Source organism: Chionomys nivalis, chromosome X, assembly GCF_950005125.1.
Source record: "Chionomys nivalis chromosome X, mChiNiv1.1, whole genome shotgun sequence".
NCBI lineage: Eukaryota > Metazoa > Chordata > Mammalia > Rodentia > Cricetidae > Chionomys > Chionomys nivalis.
The window spans coordinates 70090136-70109910 of record NC_080112.1 but is presented as its reverse complement, the minus strand read 5'-3'; the positions used below and the strand labels follow the sequence as shown (position 1 = coordinate 70109910).

Genomic DNA, 19775 nt, shown 5'->3' with positions numbered 1-19775 from the left:
AGACAATCTCAAGTCTGATAGGGGAAGCTAGGAAAAACAAGGTTTCTGTGAAAACGTGGGTAAAACTCCCAGAGACTAGGCTTGGGAAGGCTTTATGTGGGAAGGAGGAAAGGCCAGAGGCAGGCTAGACGGGCAACGGGCAACACTGGACTCTTTTCTCGGCCGAGTTTCTAATATTTAAGCTAGTCAGTGCTGTACAGCCCTTAGGAACTATCGTGGGACTGGGGGAGAGGGGTTGTAAAGGGCCCTAGCATGAGGCCTGAAAATGAACACTAGCACTTACTCTTTTCTAAATCAATAGACCTAAGGTAAGTGGTCCCTACCCCTACCCTTCTTCTCGCCCTAACCGTAGCCACGCCCACCATCAAGTAGGATCCCTGGAGCCTGTGTTTGCCTGAGTGCTCCAGAGGCAGAGACGGGGAGACAGTGAGGGACAGGGACAGATAAGAACCGAAAAAAGAGGGTAGAGGGAAGGAAGGACAGTGTGCGTGTGTGTGTGTGTGTGTGTGTGTGTGTGTGAGCGCGCACGCGTGAGCGCGAGTGTGTGTGTGTGGGACGCGCACGCGTGAGCGCGCGAGCGTGTGTGTGTGTGTGTGTGTGTGTGTGTGTGTGTGTGTGTGTGTGTGTTGGGGGGGTGGAAGCTTCTGGTGAGGAAAACTATTCAAGAGATAATTCAAGCTCCTACAGTAAGATTCAGTGAAATGATCCCAGAACTTACCCAAAGGCCATGGAGGGAAAAAGGGGTGTAGCCTTGCAGAACCTGCTTTGGGGGTCATCAGGCAGTAACCGTTACTGCATAGGCGTAGTCAAGAAGCCAGAGCCATTTAACTGACAAGGGTGGTTGGAAGCAAGCTTAAGACACCCCATAACTACGACTCTTAGACAGGTTGGAGGGGGGCTGAGGCTTGCAGACAAGGGGAGGAGGGGCACTTGAGGGTTGGGTCTTTGCCTCCCCCCCATTCTCTGCTGTCACTCACTACCCCAACAGTCGCCCGGGGGGCGGGCCCCGGAGAGGTGGGGATGGGGGAGGGTAATCTTGGCAGGCGTCTGCTGCATGGCGTAGGTAGGGACTGCTGAGGGGGGATGCGGGGGGGGGGGCGTTGAACACGAGTGGGAAGCGAAGAGGGACACGGAGAGGGGGAGGGGACCGGGAACCATTTGAATGAGAGGAGGGGATCACGGGTACAGTGGGCTCTGGAGGTAGGGCGGGCACGGGTGTGACGGGGCCAGACTCTTGAGCCAGGTAAGGAAAGCAGGTGCGTAGATCTGGGTTTTTCCTCCTTTTTTGTGTCTTTAGTGTACTAGGCCCTTCGGTAGAAAGGGGGCGCCGCCTTCCCCAGGGGCGGGCTTCAAAGCTCCAGAGGCTATCTTTCCCTCAACTAACGGGGCCCCGGGCGGGGGCTCAGACTCCATCCCCAGTGACTAGACTCCAGTCCACAATTTCCAGGCGGCCACTGGGCTGGGAGTCTCGCGCCGGGGGCCGGCGCTGTCTCGCGAGCCCCCTCCTCCAGCCAGCCAATGGGATTGGTTGCTGGCACCGCCCGCCTGCCTGGTGCAGAGCGCTCAGCGCTGCAAGCAGCGCTGCCATTTAAAGGGGCCGCGACCCCTGTCCCGGCTGCTAGGGAGGGAGGTGGAGAAGGAGTGCGGGGCCGTCGCTGTCTGCAGTTCTAGGCTTGTAGCCGTTACTCTAACCCTGCCTCAGGTAGGGGTCGGGACTGATCAAGCCGAACCGAACCTGCAGGCGGGATCTCGCAGTAGCCGGGAGGGGGGTCTAAGGAGAAATCGTAGCTCCAAAATGTCTTCCTGTAAATGCCTGAGGTGGGGGGTGGGCAACAGGAGAAGGGAAAGACTAGGGGAGCAGTAGGGAAGGGGGACGGGGCTGAGGAAGTGGTCTACCCTGAAAGGTAACCGAAAGGGGGAATGGTTAGGAAGGGCAGTTTGTGGGGGCGGGGAAGGGCTGAGGGACGACGAGGCTCTGCGGGGAGGGGCAGCGGGGCTGGACAGGATGGGTAGAGATTGGAAACCTGGGGGGCTCTTGGAGAGTAAGGGGGGACCGGGGGGCTGAGATCGCTGGAGCGGGAAAGGCTTCTGGCTGCGGCGGCCAGAAGAGACTCTGAGGGGGCGTTCAGCCTGAGGTGGGGGGTGTGTGAGAGGTAGGGAGGAAGGAGCTACGAGTCTCGGTGGGGGGTGTCGGGCGGGTTAGAGACCAACTGCCTGGCGAGTGTGGGCACCCGGCCAGGGCGGGGAACGCCACTCCCCGCAGAGGGCGCTGTATGGGGGGGGAGTGGACATTGGGACTGAAGCCTGTGGAAATGCCCATCGGTTGTTGGGGGGGGGGCGGCTGCTAATGAGAAATCCAAGTGCATGACGGGGTGTGTCTCAGCCTACATAAGAAATTCAGGCTAAGACCACCTCTATTGCCCCCTCTTCCGATCTGCAGCCCATACCCAGCCATGGATCCCAGTGATTTCCCCAGTCCATTTGACCCATTGACCCTGCCAGAGAAGCCCCTGGCTGGAGACCTTCCAGTAGACATGGAATTTGGAGAGGATCTGCTGGAATCTCAGACTGCTCCCACTCGAGGATGGGCCCCCCCAGGTCCGTCTCCATCCTCTGGAGCCCTGGACCTGCTTGATACCCCTTCTGGCCTGGAAAAAGACCCTGGAGTAGTCCTGGATGGAGCCACTGAGCTACTGGGGCTGGGGGGGCTGCTTTATAAAGTCCCCTCTCCCCCAGAGGTGGACCATGGTCCTGAGGGGACCCTTGCATGGGATTCGGGGGAGCAGACCTTAGAGCCTGGACCAGGGTGCCAGACCCCTGAGGTGATGCCACCTGATCCAGGGGCTGGGGCTAGTCCCCCTTTACCTGAGGGGCTACTAGAACCTTTGGCTCCGGATTCTCCAATAATCCTGGAGTCTCCTCATATTGAAGAGGAGGAGATACCCCCCATAGCTACAAGGAGAAGGGGCTCCCCTGGGCAGGAGGAGGAGGAGGAGCATACCCAAGGGCAGCCACAGAGCCCAAATGCAGCCCCTAGCCCTTCAGTGGGAGAGACTCTGGGGGATGGCTTCAACAGTTCTCAGAGCAAACCTGGGGTCTCTATCCCTGCTACACATCCTTCTTTGCCAGGTAGGTTGCCTAATCATTTGGAGGGTGCTGGGGAAAGGGTGGTGGTAAGGAGGGCTGGCGATGTTCTTTGAGAACTGAAAGAGGGGGCAGGAGGGGGGAAAGATTAGAGTAGGGATCCGTGTGGGGAAGGAGTTGGGGTTTTGGAAGGAAGAGTGGGGTGTGGTGAAGATTATGGAAAATAGAGGTGGGAGGAGTGGGGGGGGCTGCGCAGGATGAATGGGGTAGTATGAGGGGCTGAATTTGATGGCATAGGTTCCCTTTATCACATCCCAGTGGGCTTTCACTCCCAGGGTCCTTCCTTCAGAATTTGAAGAAAAATAGCAGGCTTCTAGGCGCTAAAATTTTTCCAGCTGTTTGGTTCTAAAAGGGAGTGGAGTTTCTGGGTTTGGTGAATGGTAACTCCTCTCCGAAGTCCCTAAGAGCATACTGATTTCAGGGGGATAGTAGAGAGGCAGGATCTAGGATGCATCTCTGGTAGGGGAGGGGCCATCTAGACCTGAGACTCTAGTTTCTCCCTTAATCTACCTAGTGATATCCCTCCTCTAGGCTGTGATAAGGGTCTGCAGATATATAATCTTAAATACCACCAAAGCCCAGAGGAATCTACCCATAACATTTGTTTTTGTTGGTACAATATAAATTCTTCATGACCAGTGGGACAGAAATGAGTAGGAGGGTAGGATAATGCATTTATTTAACGGAGAAGAGCCGCACACATACCTTCCCCACTTCCACCCTAGTACCGAGTCTGAGGTAACCCTGGAAGGGTTAGAAGCCAGACACTTGAGTTTTCCCTTTCAGTTTTGAGTAAATTCTTCCCCAGGAGGGGAGGTGGGGTTTGGGCCTGGGCGGGCTCAAGATTTAGGTTACTTTCTTGCTTCCTTTGCAGGAGATGGTCTGACTGGGAAGGAGATTGAGAAGCCGCCTGAGAGGGTGAGGGGGAGGGAATCGGAAAGAGTCTGGGTCCCCCATAGCCCTGAGAAGGACAGACGCTTCATTTTCCTTCCTAGATGGTGGGGGGGGGGGTGCTGTCAGGAGATTCAGAGAAGGGAGGAGCTCTTGTGTCTACTGACTCTTAAGTATGAAGTCCAGCTCCCATTTCCCCCTTCTCTTCAGGGATGGGCCAAGGGTCCCAACCCTGACACCCCACCTTCCATCTCCTATTCCTTCCCCAACCTTGGGCTCCGGTTAGCGGTTAGCTTCAGCTTTCCTCCCTGCCCCTCTTTCCAAGGTACAGAAGAGAAGCGAGCGCGTTAGAAGAGCAGAACCTCCAAAGCCTGAGGTTGTGGATTCCACTGAGAGCAGTAAGTAGGATTTGAGGAAGTGTGACCTGGGAATTCCTGGTGTAGAGAAGAGCTGAAGGTGGGATTATGACAGGGCACGGATCTTCTGGCTCCTGTAGTTCCTCTCTGCAGAAAGAGAAGTGCCTGTCTCTGCTGTGGGTTGGCATGGGAACCAAGAGGTAGTGGGGGAAAATTGAAAACAAGAACAATAAGAATAGAAAGTTTTACGTTTCAACTATACTGTCCCTGTCCATAAACTTCTTTCTTGGAAGCCCCCTCCTTAATATTGTATAATAAGCATGAGTAGCTTAAGATACCAATGTAAAGGGAGAGGAAGTATAACAGCCAGAACAAGAGGAGTCCCAGAGATCCCAGGATCAGTTTTGAAGTTACTATTAGTCTGGTCATCTAATGGCTAGAGATCTGTTCTGGCGGTCTTTTCTCACTGCCCCGCCTACTCCCACAGTTCCAGTGTCAGATGAGGATTCTGATGCCATGGTAGATGACCCCAATGATGAGGACTTTGTGCCATTCCGGCCCCGGCGCTCTCCTCGCATGTCCCTGCGCTCAAGTATGGCACAAAGGGCTGGGCGCTCTTCAATGGGCACCAAGATGTCTTGTGCACATTGCCGGACACCACTGCAGAAGGGGCAGACGGCCTATCAGCGCAAGGGGCTGCCTCAGCTCTTCTGTTCTTCATCTTGTCTCACTACTTTCTCCAAGAAGCCTTTGGGCAGAAAGACCTGTACCTTCTGCAAGAAGTGCGTGGAGATCCTAGGGTGGGAGGGGGCAGGGACCAGGGGTGGGAGTTCTGGGTAAGAGAGATTGTGTTGGCAAAACCAAGCAGGATGGAGATGATAGGGTTAATTTAGGGAAGTGGTTAGAGTATTTGATTCTGTGGTCCTCAATCCAAATCCTAGGGAGTACAGGGGTTACTGCTGGGATAAGAGGGCGGTCCTGGGAATGCTCAAACCTGTTCCCACCTCCAGGGAGATCTGGAACACCAAGGACTCAGTTGTGGTACAGACTGGTTCAGGAGGCTCCTTCCAGGAATTCTGCACATCTGTCTGTCTGTCTCTGTATGAGGCCCAGCAGCAGCGTCCAATCCCCCAGTCTGGGGATCCTGCCGATGCCACTCGCTGCAGCATATGCCAGAAGACTGGAGAGGTGAGGCTGCTCACCACAGGCCAATTGACAGAGCCTGCTGGCTCTGACCTGCCCCCCTGTTTCCAGAGCTGCAGGGGACAAGCCCCCGGGGAAGAAAGGGATTTGGGTGGAAAAGGTAGCCATTATGAGGGAGCAAACTCAAGGATAGAGCTTCTCCAGGATGTATGCAGCTGACCTTCCTTACCTCCCAGGATCTCGCCATCAAGTCTACAGCCTGACGCACAGGTTGGGGGGTCCTAGGCCCACTGTCTGCTGTGAAGGTCTAGGGTGAGGTGGGAGTTCTGTCCTTGCATTGATTGGGGTGGGCGGTGGTGGCCTGGCCTCAGCTCAGGGTGTGTATATGTATGTGTGGCAGGTCCTACATGAGGTCAGCAACGGCAGCGTGGTTCATCGACTCTGCAGCGATTCTTGCTTCTCCAAATTCCGAGCCAACAAGGGACTGAAAACCAACTGTTGTGACCAGTGTGGGGCTTACATCTACGCCAGGCCTGGGAGCCTTGGCCCAGAGCTCCTCTTCCATGATGGTCAACAAAAGCGGTTTTGCAACACAACGTGCTTGGGGGCGTACAAGAAGGTGGGGCCGAGGGAGTAGTGCATTAGAGGGCTATGGAAGGGGGTGTGGTTCTTGGGTGATAAATAAAGGTGCCTGAAGGGTCGAGGGCTGGGAAAAATAAAACAAATAAAGGGGGTTTCAATTGTATCTGTTATGTTTTATTTTTGAAGCTGGCTGGTGGACACACAGGTCTTTGTTATATCATCATCTATACTTTTTTTTGTATGCCTGAAAAATTTCATGTTTAAAAAATTTTAAAAATAAAAGTGAAGGGACAAATCCAGCCTCAGCCTCTCCTTCCCCATCCTCACAGAAAAACACACGTGTGTACCCCTGTGTCTGGTGCAAGACCCTGTGTAAGAACTTTGAGATGCTATCACATGTGGATCGTAATGGCAAGACCAGCTTGTTCTGTTCCCTGTGCTGTACCACTTCTTACAAAGTGAAGCAGGCAGGGCTCACTGGTAGGTGCAAAGCCCTCTTCTCTGAGATCCCTGCTGGCCTTCCTTCTACTTCCCACATTCCCCTCTTCTAGAGTAATTTCTGCTGCCCAACCTCAGCCCCAACCACATCTTCCCGTGGATTTTCTATTCCACCTCTGCCCTGCCTTACACCTTCTATGTGCTCTCTCTTCCTCTTTCTCTTTCTTTCTCTCTTTCTTTCTATGCCCCAGGCCCTCCCCGACCCTGCAGCTTCTGCCGCCGCAGCCTCTCTGACCCTTGTTACTACAACAAAGTTGATCGCACAGTCTACCAGTTCTGCAGCCCCAGCTGCTGGACCAAGTTCCAGGTACTCCAGACCCTGGACCAGGGGATACAGGTTGTGGCCACAGGGAAAGGGTAGGAGAACTGGGGGTAGGTAGGTCTGGGTAGGGCAAAGAGAAAGCCTGACCTCCCATCCCCTCCAGCACTGCACACATCTTGCCCCCACTCCTTATTTGTCTTCCTTCCCTCCAGCGTACTAGCCCTGAGGGGGGCATTCACCTGAGCTGTCACTACTGCCATAGCCTCTTCAGTGGCAAGCCTGAGGTCTTGGAGTGGCAGGTAAGATCCCCCCCCCCACATCTTGCCACGTGTTTGAAGAAGTCTTCTTGAGCTGTGCCTTTCAGGTGCAAATGTCCTAGCTGTGTCCTTCCTGTCCTGTGTTTCCATCTCAGGACCAGGTCTTCCAATTCTGCTGCCGTGATTGCTGTGAGGACTTCAAGCGGCTTCGGGGTGTGGTATCCCAGTGTGAGCACTGCCGGCAGGAGAAACTCCTGCATGAGAAACTTCGGTTCAGTGGGGTGGAGAAAAGCTTCTGCAGTGAAGGTAAGGAAGTGAGGTAGGGACCGAGGCCCTGTCTCTTGTGACCAGGGAGGATGGCAGAGAAAGAAGCAAGGCTTAGAAAGCAGTGTGTAAGGTAGGGCCTTGTCAGAACGCTCCACTCCACTTATGCTAAGGCTTTAGGCAGACAAGGTTTCAGATGCAGCGCTTTGAAAAGATTGGGTCTTATACCTGTGAATAACTCTGTCTCCAGGCTCTCTTTCCTGTTCTCCCCTTTCTAGGCTGTGTGCTACTGTACAAACAAGACTTCACTAAGAAACTGGGCTTATGCTGTATCACTTGTACTTACTGCTCCCAAACCTGCCAGCGTGGAGTCGCTGAGCAACTGGATGGCAGCACCTGGGATTTTTGCAGCGAGGACTGTAAGACCAAGTACCTGTTATGGTACTGCAAGGTAAGGAGAGTCAGCATGTCAGAAAGAAGGCGACAGGGGCATGAACTGTTGTACTGGCACCAGCACCAGATCTCCAGTCTCTAGGGTGCTCTCCAAAGAGACAAACATGACTTATAGAAGAGAGGGCCCAGCATATTTCTAAGAAGCAAGTCTGACCATTCTGTCAATGCCCTCAGGCTGCCCGGTGCCATGCCTGTAAGCGCCAGGGGAAGCTGCTGGAAACTATCCACTGGCGTGGGCAAATCCGTCATTTCTGCAACCAACAGTGTCTGCTGCGCTTCTACAGCCAGCAGAACCAACCCAACTTGGATACTCAGAGTGGGCCAGAAAGCCTCCTGAACAGTGAGTCTGGGACAGTGGGACTTTTTTAGAACTGGCCTGGGCTCTTTCAATGTCAGGTCAAGCCCCTTCTTCCTTTTCCTTGCATTTGCCTGTTCCCTGGCCAGAGTACCACTACCATGCTCTTTTATCATTTGGACTCTTTGAGTATTCTTCTTTAAATTTTGGAGTGAGTGATGGTTTTCTGCAAGGATGTGTAGTTGAAGGTGTACTCAGGTAGGGTAGGACTTGTGGTGGTTATGGTTAGTTTTCAGAGAAAGGGAAGTATCAGCAGAAGCTTTACCTTCAGTGGCACTGAAAACTGGTACCATTTCTAGAACATTAGCCTGGTGCTTCAGTCACTAGGAATGTTTCATTCTTCTTGGTAGCTAGAAGCAAAGAATCTTCTTGGCTACTGTTTCTGAAGCCCAGAGAAGATCAGACTTGGGTAGGAAGGAAGAAAAATCCTAGACTTTCTATTTCTAAAGGGTGCTCTTTCATAAAGCTCTCCTAGAAAAATGGTGCGGAAAATAATTAGTTCCTCCAGTAATAGCATTTCCTTGTTTGATTCTACAGGTCAGTCTTCTGAGTCAAAGCCCCAGACACCCTCTCAAACCAAAGTGGAAAACAACAACACAGTGAGGATCCCAGAGGAAAATGGGAATTTGGGCAAGGTCAGAACAAAAATCAAGAGGGAGGACTGTTTCAGAGGAGGGTACTATAATTGGCAGAACTTACATTCCTTTGATGCTACAGATTCCTGTGAAGACTCGATCAGTTCCAAGTGTGCCCACTCCTCCACTCCCACCACCCCCAGCAACACCCCGTAAAAACAAAGCTGCCATGTGTAAGCCGCTGATGCAGAACCGGGGAGTCTCCTGTAAGGTGGAAATGAAGTCCAAAGGAAGTCAAACAGGTGAGTGCCATGATACCTCCATTCCATGGACTGTGTTCCTAAGTTGTCGCTTCTAGCTTCATGGCCAGGAACCTAGGTAACGCTCTCTTTGTTTAAGGCAGTTTTATGACATTGAACACATGTTTAGAGTTTTGGGGGATGATAGATGAGTATCAGGTCTTAGATCAGATATCACGAATCTAGAAGGGGGTGCTGAAAAGAGTTTTCTTGTCTGCAGAAGAGTGGAAGCCACAGGTGATCGTATTGCCCATCCCAGTGCCCATATTTGTGCCAGTGCCTATGCATCTATACTGCCAGAAAGTCCCGGTGCCTTTCTCAATGCCTATCCCGGTAAGTGGACTTGCCCTTCCTGACCAGTCCTCCTTTATCCTGACCAGTCGTTCTTTATCTAGGATTCAGGTCCACTCTCTCTGGTTTTCTCATAAGTTGGTACCCTTATCCACTGGTGTGATTCTTGACATTTTATTGGAATTTGTGTCTCTAGGTGCCTGTGCCCATGTTCTTGCCCACTACCTTGGAGAGCACAGAGAAGATTGTGGAGACCATTGAGGAGCTGAAGGTGAAGATCCCTTCCAACCCCTTGGAGGCTGACATCCTGGCCATGGCGGAAATGATTGCAGAGGCTGAAGAGTTAGACAAGGCCTCTTCTGATCTTTGTGGTATGCAATAGATAGCAATGATGGCGGAAACAGTGCTACCAGTCTGCCTGCCTATAAGGGTGGGAGGTGTGGTCTTGGTGCTAAGTGGGAGGGGAAGGGATGGCTGTGACAAGCCCCAGAAGCCTGTTGTGGGTGTTGGACAAGAGACTACAGTGACTGAGCTGACTTCTCTGCCTCTCAGATCTTGTGAGCAACCAGAGTGCAGAGGGACTTCTGGAAGACTGTGACCTGTTTGGCACAGCTCGAGATGATGTTCTGGCCATGGCTGTTAAGATGGCTAATGTCTTAGATGAGCCTGGGCAAGACTTGGAGGCAGATTTCCCCAAGAGTAAGTAGGATTTAAGGCATGCCCACTGAATATCATAGCGTTGTGCTATTAGGAAAGGAGTGTTTCTTGTGATCCTGAGCATGACTCTAAAGAATGTTGATTAAGACAGGACAGGGGTTAGATGGTGGTGGCACATGCCTTTAATCCCAGTACTCAGGAGGCAGAGGCAGGGAGATCTCTGAGTTTGAGGCCAGCCTGGTCTACAGAGAATTCCAGGACAGCCAGGACTACATAGAGAAACCCTGTCTTTAAAAAAATCAATCAAACAACCAACCAAACAAACAAACAAGCAAAAAACAAAAATAGACAGGACAGGGTACTGTTTGGTTTTGGTTTTTGTTTTTTGAGATAGAGTCTCAACTAACCCAGCTCAGACTGTCCTTGAATTCACTCTGTAGCTAAGGATGAGCTTAAATTTCTGAACCTTCTGCCTGGATTATAGGTGTGTACCACCACCACTCCTAGCTTATATGGTACTGGGGATTGAACCCAGGGCTTCATGTGTACTGGGTATATGTCTACTAGGCTACATCCCCTACCCTTTGTTTTTTATTTTTAGTTGTGTGTGTGTGTGTGTGTATGGGTATGTATGAATGTTCATGTGTATAAAAGTTCATGTTCAGGCCAGAGAAAACCTTGGGTATCATTCATTAAGCACTGCCCACCTCCTTTTTGAGATGAGGTCTCTTTCACTGCCCTGGCATTTGCCAAGTAGGCTACGCTGGCTGATCAGCAAGCCTCAGGAATCCACTTGTTCTTGCCGCTCCAGTGCTGGGATTACAAGTACATGCTGCCACTCCTGGCTTCTCATGTGTATGTTAGGGAATCAAACTCAGGTCCTCATGCTGGCATGGCAAGCACTTTATCAACTGAGCCATCTCCCCTGTCCCCATTGTCACCATTTTATGTGTACAGTTCGGTCATGTTAAGTATATTCATGTTGCTTTGAATTTGTGAATATTTGTGTTCAATGTGGTTGATTGTGGGAATGCAATCCAAGGTCCTGTGTATGTTAGGCAAGGTCAACTACTGAGCTACCCCCCAGCCCTATTTTTTGCTTTTTATTTTGAAAGAGGGTCTTTTGAGTTGCCCAGATTGGCTTTGAATGCATTCTGTAGCCTAGAAGGTCTTTTGCCACATGCATAGCCTGTGTCTGGTGTTTGTGTACCTCTGACTGCCTTTCATATATTACGTTCAATGAAGCTGACGAAGTGCTTCTTCCTGAGTTGAATGAGCAAGTAACAAGGATGGGATGAGAGGACATTAGAGTTGAGGCCTAAAGAAATTGATTTCTTCTTTCTTTCCCTTCTATTAGATCCTTTGGACATTAACCCAAGTGTAGACTTCCTGTTTGATTGTGGCCTTGTAGGGCCTGAGGATGTATCTACTGAACAGGACCTTCCTCGAGCCATGAGGAAGGTGAGGACTGGGGTTACTGTATCCACAAAAAGAAAATGGACATCTGAAGGAGTGGGGCTGCTCTCATAGACACACAAGAAAGCTTCCCTGGTCTTCTTTCTCCAACACTAGAAGTACTGAGTTCACAAGATTATTAAAGCTATTCTTGGGCTCTCTGCCATGGTAGCTTTCTGTGTTCTTACATCAGTGCTCCCATCCCCAATGGTGAACACTGTCCTGCATGGTGCCCTGGTGTTGTTGCCTTTGTTACTTACCATCCTCCTATTGTCTTCCTTTCCAGGGTCAAAAGAGGCTGATGCTTTCTGAAAGCTGTTCCCGGGACTCTTTGAGCAGCCAGCCTAGTTGTACTGGTCTCAACTATTCGTATGGTGTGAATGCTTGGAAGTGCTGGGTACAGTCAAAATATGCCAATGGAGAAACCAGCAAGGGTGATGAGCTACGCTTTGGTCGTAAGTACTAGGGAGGAAAAAAGGCACAGAGAGGGAAAGAGAAAGGGGCTATATTAACCTAGTAACAGCTGAAGATGTCTAGGAGTGGTAAGGGTGTGATCACTTATGGGTTCCCCATCCAGTAAAGGCAGTGAACAGTTGTAGATTAAAGGGAGAGCCTGTCTAGGTTCAAGGCTGAGGACTTCTTTCATAATTGATGGTTTTTTTCAGGAGCTAGTTGTGACGAAAGGGTTAATGGTGGAGCTATGTAAAATTCTCCACATGGAGTTTTCTTAATCCTATTTACCTCTACTACATATCACTACAGCCAAACCCATGCGTATCAAAGAGGATATTCTCGCCTGTTCGGCTGCTGAGCTCAACTACGGTCTGGCCCAGTTTGTGAGAGAAATTACTCGACCCAATGGTGAACGATATGAACCCGACAGTATCTACTATCTGTGTCTTGGCATCCAGCAGGTACCTCTTGCATACCATCTTGTTTTCTGTCACTTTCAACATAGCATACACAATTCTACTGAACTGCTTCTAGCCCACCCCTTCTCGTCACTTGTCTCTTCCCCTGAATAGGCAGCTTGTCTAAATTTCCTGTGACAAATATATGTCAATGGCCTCCTAAAATCAGTGCTCCGTTCCAGGACTGTTGGTCAAGCACCAGTCTCCATTGCTCTCTGGATCCTCTAGATCACCCTTGAGTCTTGAGGAAGGATGTGAGGGCTGAGTTCCTTGAGTAGTTGGGTAATGTTTAGTTCTCACTTGGTGAAGTTAGCAGCTAGGACCTGCTAAGGGTATCTGAGCTTGTGAGGGCCATCTGTCTCCAAGCTCCACCTCTTTCAGCAAAGCCTCAGTCCACCAACAGTCATACCTGAGGGAAAGTGCGCTCGGTTATCTACTCAAGCGGTTGTCTCCCATCCTCTTTAATTACCGCGGACCATGACTGCAGCTTTCATCGTCATTCTCTTTCCTGTAGATCCTAGTCTGGCTTTATGTATTTCTGTTTTTCTTTCTCTAGTATTTGCTGGAAAATAACCGAATGGTGAACATTTTCACGGACCTTTACTACTTGACTTTCGTTCAAGAACTCAACAAGTCTCTGAGTACCTGGCAGCCCACACTCCTTCCCAACAGTAAGGGACAGGAACTTAGCAAGTCCTTCTTCCTCTCTTCCCTTCTTCCAACACACCACTATAAAAGTCCTGTACTGTCTGGCCTGTCTCTAAGGGTTCAAGGGTAGGAGTATATACCTGGTTACCTCAGGGTTTCAAGCTAATGGAGCCAGAGTCCCTGTCCTTGAACATGAGGAGGAGAGCCACTTATGGTGATGCATGCCTATAATCCCGGCATCAGGGAGGCTGAGGCAGAATTGTGAGTTCTGGACCACCCTGGACTATAGAGTGAGTTAAACATGGTGGTATATGCATTTAATCCCAGTGGTAGGAGAGTTCAAGGTTTTAATAGTGAGTTCTGGACCAGCCAGCCCTGCATAGTGAAACCCTGGTTTTTGTTTTTTGGTTTTTTGGTTTTTTTTTTATTGAAATGGAAACACTAAAAGAGGAACACTAGGAATAGGGGCAATGACATGTGCCTATAGTTCAGGCTTCTTGGGAGACCGAGACAAGATCTCAAGTTTAAGGCTAGTCTGAGTTACAGAGGGGAACCCTTTTCTTAAAAAGGAAAAAGAAAAAAGACTCAGGTTTGTAGACTTATCTCTGATACCAGAAAAAAAGACAGTCCAGGTTTGGGTGGTTAGTTAAGATAAAAACCAAGATGTGGGAATCCTAAGCATTAGGTCTACTTTCATATAACTTGGAGATGGTCAGAGAAGTGTTACATGCAAATGAATAGTATATAAAAAATGCCCAATTCCAGGATAGGCTAGGCTACACAGAGAAACCCTGTTTCAACACCACCACCTACCCCAAATTGCCCAACTCTACTGTGTAGTTCAGATATCAGGGTTTATATGCAGTAAGAAGCCTACAGTTAATGTATGTATGTGTAGGAACTCAGGTGGGTTTGGGAAGCCCATCCCCTTTGTTTTTCTCTTTGTCCATCACAGATACTGTATTCTCCCGTGTGGAGGAAGAACACCTCTGGGAGTGCAAGCAGCTGGGGGTCTATTCTCCCTTTGTCCTTCTCAACACCCTCATGTTCTTCAACACTAAGTTTTTTGGACTGCAGACAGCTGAGGAACACATGCAGCTCTCTTTCACTAATGTGGTACGGCAGTCTCGCAAGTGTACCACTCCTCGGGGCACCACAAAGGTGGTGAGCATCCGCTACTATGCCCCAGTCCGACAGAGGAAAGGGCGAGGTATGAGGCTCTCCCCTCCTTTGCTTCTGCCCTTTATGTTCTTTTCCTGGCATTCCCACCATACCCGCCAGGTTGGTCCTCTGCTTTGCCCCCAGCTTCCCTCTGTTTGCAGAAAAGATGAAAACAGTCCTGATAGACAGCGGCTGGCTGTTTCATAATAGGAGGGCAGTTAACGCCTGCTTCTCACCTTCATCATTTCTAGGCAGTTTATTTGCTTGCCGTATCTTGAAAGAATGAAGAGTGGACAGATAGTAAGCTGTTACGTGTGTCTGACTATCAGGGAGAGTTGAAAGTGAATAACAAATTTTGAATGACTCAAAAACTGCGTACTGAGGACTGGAGAGATGGCTCAGTCGATAAAACACCCATGCAAGCCACGTAATATGAGGTCCTGAGTTTGGATCCCTAGCACTCATGTAAACCTAGGCATGGTGGCCTATGTCTATAACCTAGAGCTGGAGCAAGCAGGGGTAGAGACAGGTAGTTTCCCCAGAGCTCATTGTTCAGCTAGTCCTGCTAGTCGATGAGCTCCAGGCTCAGTAACAGATTCTGTCTCAACATAATATAGACAGGAGAGAGGAAGGTACCCAGTGTCAACCTATGGCCTCCACATACGCACATATGCACCTGCTCTCTCGTGCCCATGCCCAACAAAAGTATGCACTCACACATACACACAAGTACAACAATAAAATCAAGACTGTACAGAGGGAAGAAAAGAAACTATTGGTTTCCATTTTCTATGGCCCTGGAATTCTGTCTTGTCTGCGTGTGATTCTTCAGGTCCCTTCTTTGTGCCTCTACATAAATTAATGGGCAAAGGTCGTGGCCATCATTTTTAATCTGACCTAGAAGGAAGCCTAACCTTCCAACAAACTGTTTACCAATTGTTTTGTGTGACTTGTGAGATCACCTCTTTAAGAAGTCAACTCGGGAAGGATTATATACACTTTGTCAGGAAGAGCTGGAGAAGCCCGCAGAGTAGTACACATATAGGATGTTTGGTTAGTGTGGAGACTAACAAACCTTCTGCTTTCCTTCCTTCCCTCCCTCCCTCCCTCCTTTCTTTCTCTTTTTTGTGGTAATAGAAATAGAACCCAGAGCCTTGTATGTGCTAGGCGAGCACTTTTCTACCTAGCTACACTCCTAGCCTTCCTTTATTCACCATTTTATTTCTTTATGAAGCTGTATTTTTTGATCCTGTGGCTTTATCTCTGTGCTCTTGATTGTGCTCTGGGAGGTGGCTCATTGGGCCTGTGTTCTAATGAGTCTGGGTTATTTCCCTCCACTATAGACACAGGCCCTGGGAAACGGAAGAGGGAAGATGAAACTATCTTAGAGCAACGTGAGAATCGCATGAATCCCCTCCGCTGCCCCGTCAAGTTCTATGAGTTCTATCTCTCAAAATGGTGAGTTAGTGAGTTCCTAGGAATGGTTTCCCATGTGGACCTAAGAGGCCTGCTCTGCCTTGGTATATTACTAATGTCTATCTTCCACCCTCATCCCCACTATTGTAGTCCTGAAAGCCTCAGGACTCGAAATGATGTGTTCTACCTGCAACCTGAGCGCTCCTGCATTGCGGAGTCACCTCTCTGGTATTCTGTGATTCCCATGGACCGAAGCATGTTGGAGAGCATGCTTAATCGCATTCTGGCTGTGCGTGAGATTTATGAGGAACTTGGTCGTCCTGGGGAAGAAGACCTAGACTAAACCCATGTGGTACCTTGTATCCATCTTTCACATCAGTGTCTGTCCTGTGGGGCAACTGGCCCAGGAACCATGTTATCCATTCTGAAGGCCCCTGGCTGCCTCTTTCTATTTTTCTCATTCCCTGCCTTTCCCAGGAATCCCTGGCTTTAACCTTCCATACCACTTGTAACCCTGGGGCCCCAATCTTCTGTACTCATGGGCTAGTCCCCCTGTGATGGGCATGAACCAGGTAGCCCATTTTCTTTATGCTTCACAGTGAACCCTTTCTGCTGGGGCCTGACTCTGATGGAGTGATAATAGCTCTGGTGATCCTGTTGGCTTTGGCTTTCCTGACCTATTTCTATGTAGGTGAAGCCCTGTGTTCCTAGGTCTGACCTAGGGAAGAACCCAGCTGCCTTCTCTGCCTTGTGTCTTCTCTCTCTCTCTCCTCTTCCCCAGTATCATGTGAAAGGGTCTTGTCTGAGAGATACGAAATAAATGAGGGGACCATTTCCCTAAAGCACAGAGCTCAGACACTTTTATCCTTCCTGAAATCAAGTGATTGTTAGCACCCTTACCTGCCCTTTGAGCACCGCTGGTGTTGTAGTTTCTCAAGGGTTTCAAATGCTTTTCCTCAAAGGCAGAGAATGACTCAGTATGGGGAGCAGACTCCTACTGTGCATATTCCTGTCCCCTTGGTTTATGTGTTTGTCTCTCCTGCCATCTTAGGGTGGCACGAGCCATGGTGTCAACATGCTTACCCCTAACTGCCTCCCTTTAGTTTCACGAACAGAGCGCTCAAAGCAAAAATGACCTTCTGACTCGGATTGGGGCTGGGTTCCCCAATGTTGTTGTTCTCCCCCTATCATCGGAGCCAGGCCCACTGTATGGGGGCCTAGGCCATACAGGATGGGGTTTGTGGTCAAAAGATAGGTGAGGAACTGTGGGTAAGGGTCCTGCTCCTACTACCTACATCTTCTCTTTTCCCCATCTTACATTTGTGGGCCCAGAAAATGTAGTGTTTGGCAGAGGGAGTGCCCAGTTCTTTCCCTGTTGGCTTTGCTGCTCCCCAGCCTTCTTTTTGTGTTTTCATAACTGTCACCAGTTTAGCCACTGTTTAAATTGTATATATTGTACTGAGGTGCCTGGCCTGTTCCTCCAGTGAGCCATGCCCACCCTTGTGTTGTAGTGAGAAACTATTGTCGCAACTAACCTTCTGTCTCTGGAATTGTTTGTTTCAAATAAAGAGTTAAAATTGTCCTTTGCTTTCTCTGGGGGAGGGAGAGCTGGCTTTGAAGGAGTGGGAGATAAAGAGGAAAAACACTGCCTGAGGATCCTTGAGAATTAATCTTACCTCATCCAACAAATATCAGAAATTTGGTCCTTTTGTCATACATTTCCAGAAACATCAGGAAAAAAAATCTATTTTTCAACAGTCATTTATTGAGCTGGGGTGGCTCATGTCTGTAATCACAGAAGTTGAGAGGCATAGGCAGGAAGATTAGGAATTCACAGCCATCCTTGACCACGCGGTGAGTTCAAGGCCATCCTGGGCTATCTGAAACCCTGTCTCAAAAAGGGGATAGGGGATGCAGGTGTAGTTCAGCTGATGGAGAATTTGCTTAGCATGCACAAAGTCCTGGGTCCAATTCTTAACAACAGGCCGAACTGGGCCTGTGGTCCCAGTATTCTTTCAAGGTCATCATCAGCCACTAGCTAGTTGAGACCTGCCTGGCCTACGGGAGACTCTGTCAACAACAACAAAAACCAAGTAAAAAACCAAGATATCCATCTGTTAAAGATCCCTTAGGTTTTAGGATTTAGATTACATACATAATCTAAACTGGGTGGTGGTGGTGGCACACGCCTTTAATCCAAGCCCTTGGGAGACTGAGGCAGGCAGATCTCTGAGTTCAAGGCCAGCCTGGTCTACAGAGTGGTCCAGGACAGCCAGGACTGCAATTATTTATTCTCATTTTTTTTTGAGACAGGGTTTCTCTGTGTAGCTTTGGTGCCTGTCCTGGAACTAGCTCTTGCAGACCAGGCTGGCCTCGAACTCACAGAGATCCGCCTGCCTCTGCCTCCTGAGTGCTGGAATTAAAGGCGTGCACCACCACTGCCCGGCTAAACAAAGGGTCTTACTATGCATCCCTGGCTAGCCTGAAACTCACAGAGTCACTTGCCTCTGCCTTCCAAGTGCTGAGATTCCAGGGATGTACCTCTGTGCCTGGTTTCAAAATAAAGTTTAGACATTAAAATTAATTCAGAGATTTTGAAGTTTACATCTGCAGGATCCAGTGAACAAATGATAGTGAGAGTTGGTTTCTAGTCTTAATGGTTGGGAGAGATACCCTTAACTAAAGCCAGTGTGGGAAGGCTGAGAACCATCCCAAATTCCAGGTGGACCTGGATTACAGAAAAAGATCCTGTCTCATTAAAAACAAAACAAGGGCTGGAGAGATGGCTCAGCGGTTAAGAGCACTGCCTGCTCTTCCAGAAGTCATGAGTTCAGTTCCCAGCAACCACATAGTGGCTCACAACCATCTGTAATGAGGTCTGGTGTCCTCTTCTGGCCTACAAGCATACATACAGGCAACACTGTATACATAATAAATAAATCTTTCAAAACAAAACCAAGACAGTAGAATGAAGTGATGGTTCAACATTTAAAAGCAGGCACTGGCTGATCTTCCAGAAGACCTCGATTTGAGTCCCAGCACCCCCATGGCAGCTCACAACCATCTATAACTCCAATCTCAGGATATCTGACACCCTTCTGGGGTCTGTGGGCACCAAGTGTACATGTGGTACACAGACATACATGAGGGCAAAACACTCATACACAAAGTAAAATAATAAAAATTTTTAAAGTCGGGTAGTGGTGGCACACATCTTTAATCCCAGTACTCAGGAGGCAGAGGCAAGAGGATCTCTTGAGTTCGAGGTCAGCCTGGTCTACAAAGAGAGTTCCAGGACAGCCAGGAATACACAAAGAAACCTTGTCTCAAAAACAAACAAACAAGCAAAAATTTAAAGAGTGAATACTAGTCTATCAGAGGACCCAAATTCAGACCCCAGCACCCACACAGGTGGTTCAAAATGCCTGTAACTTCAGCTCCAAGGGATCATACACAACCACCTCTGGCTTCTGTGGACACACACACACACATGCACACAAATAATCTTTTCCAAGATTATTTTTATTTTATGTATGAGTGTTTGCTTGCATGTATATATGTGCACCACATGTATGCATGGTTGAGAAAATCAGGTAACAATGTGGAAATGGGGCTGGCAAGTTAAGTCAGAGCACTTGCTGCAAAAATAGAAGGAGAGAACCCACACGTACCAAAAGCTGTTTTCTAACTTCCACAAGCAGGCTGCCCCCAATCTTCCCCCACTTGCCTTCACGCATCCATCGCACACATACACACAAATAAAACAAATAAATGTAAGAGAGAGAGGATAAGAAAAAAAATTGATAGGAAAAGCAAATGATGATGTTACCGTCTATGCTAGGCATTTAGAAATTCAGTACTAGGGAGTGGGTGGTGGCTGGCAAGATGCTCTGCAGGCAAAGGCACCTGCTGCCAGATCTGATGAACTGAGTGTGATCCCTGGAACCCACATGGTGGAAGGAGAGAATCAGTTCTCACAAGTTGCCCTCTGATACACACATACACATAGTGGGCATGCACATGTTTGCATACATAACATTTTTTAAAAAAAAGTCAGGGTCCTAGGCTTGGTGGCATATGCCCATAATCTCAGCTTTTGAGAGATGCAGGCAGATGGATCTCTGTGAGTTCACGGGTTTACATAGTGAGGTCCAGAC

General features: G+C 49.2%; 1 protein-coding gene across 8 annotated transcripts; it reads left to right on the top strand.

Moving 5' to 3' along the window:
* The first annotated feature begins 1019 nt into the window (after nt 1–1019).
* Zmym3 (zinc finger MYM-type containing 3) lies at nt 1020–17192 on the top strand. 8 transcript variants are annotated; one of them, XM_057759343.1, is made up of 25 exons: nt 1020–1063; nt 2441–3129; nt 4019–4062; nt 4361–4433; nt 4879–5173; nt 5402–5579; nt 5935–6153; nt 6446–6596; nt 6806–6921; nt 7089–7175; nt 7289–7439; nt 7676–7848; nt 8025–8190; nt 8743–8840; nt 8923–9082; nt 9300–9412; nt 9567–9741; nt 9923–10069; nt 11385–11488; nt 11769–11937; nt 12245–12396; nt 12950–13064; nt 13997–14251; nt 15546–15660; nt 15769–17192. In XM_057759343.1, exons 2-25 carry the CDS (start codon nt 2454–2456, stop codon nt 15959–15961), a joined length of 4125 nt encoding a protein of 1374 aa, XP_057615326.1. In that variant the 5' UTR covers nt 1020–1063; nt 2441–2453; the 3' UTR covers nt 15962–17192. The 8 variants fall into 8 exon arrangements, with proteins under 8 accessions (XP_057615326.1, XP_057615328.1, XP_057615327.1 ...); XM_057759345.1 differs by lacking the exon at nt 1020–1063 and adding an exon at nt 1131–1256; XM_057759344.1 differs by lacking the exon at nt 1020–1063 and adding an exon at nt 1150–1243.
* Nucleotides 17193–19775: the final 2583 nt, after the last annotated feature.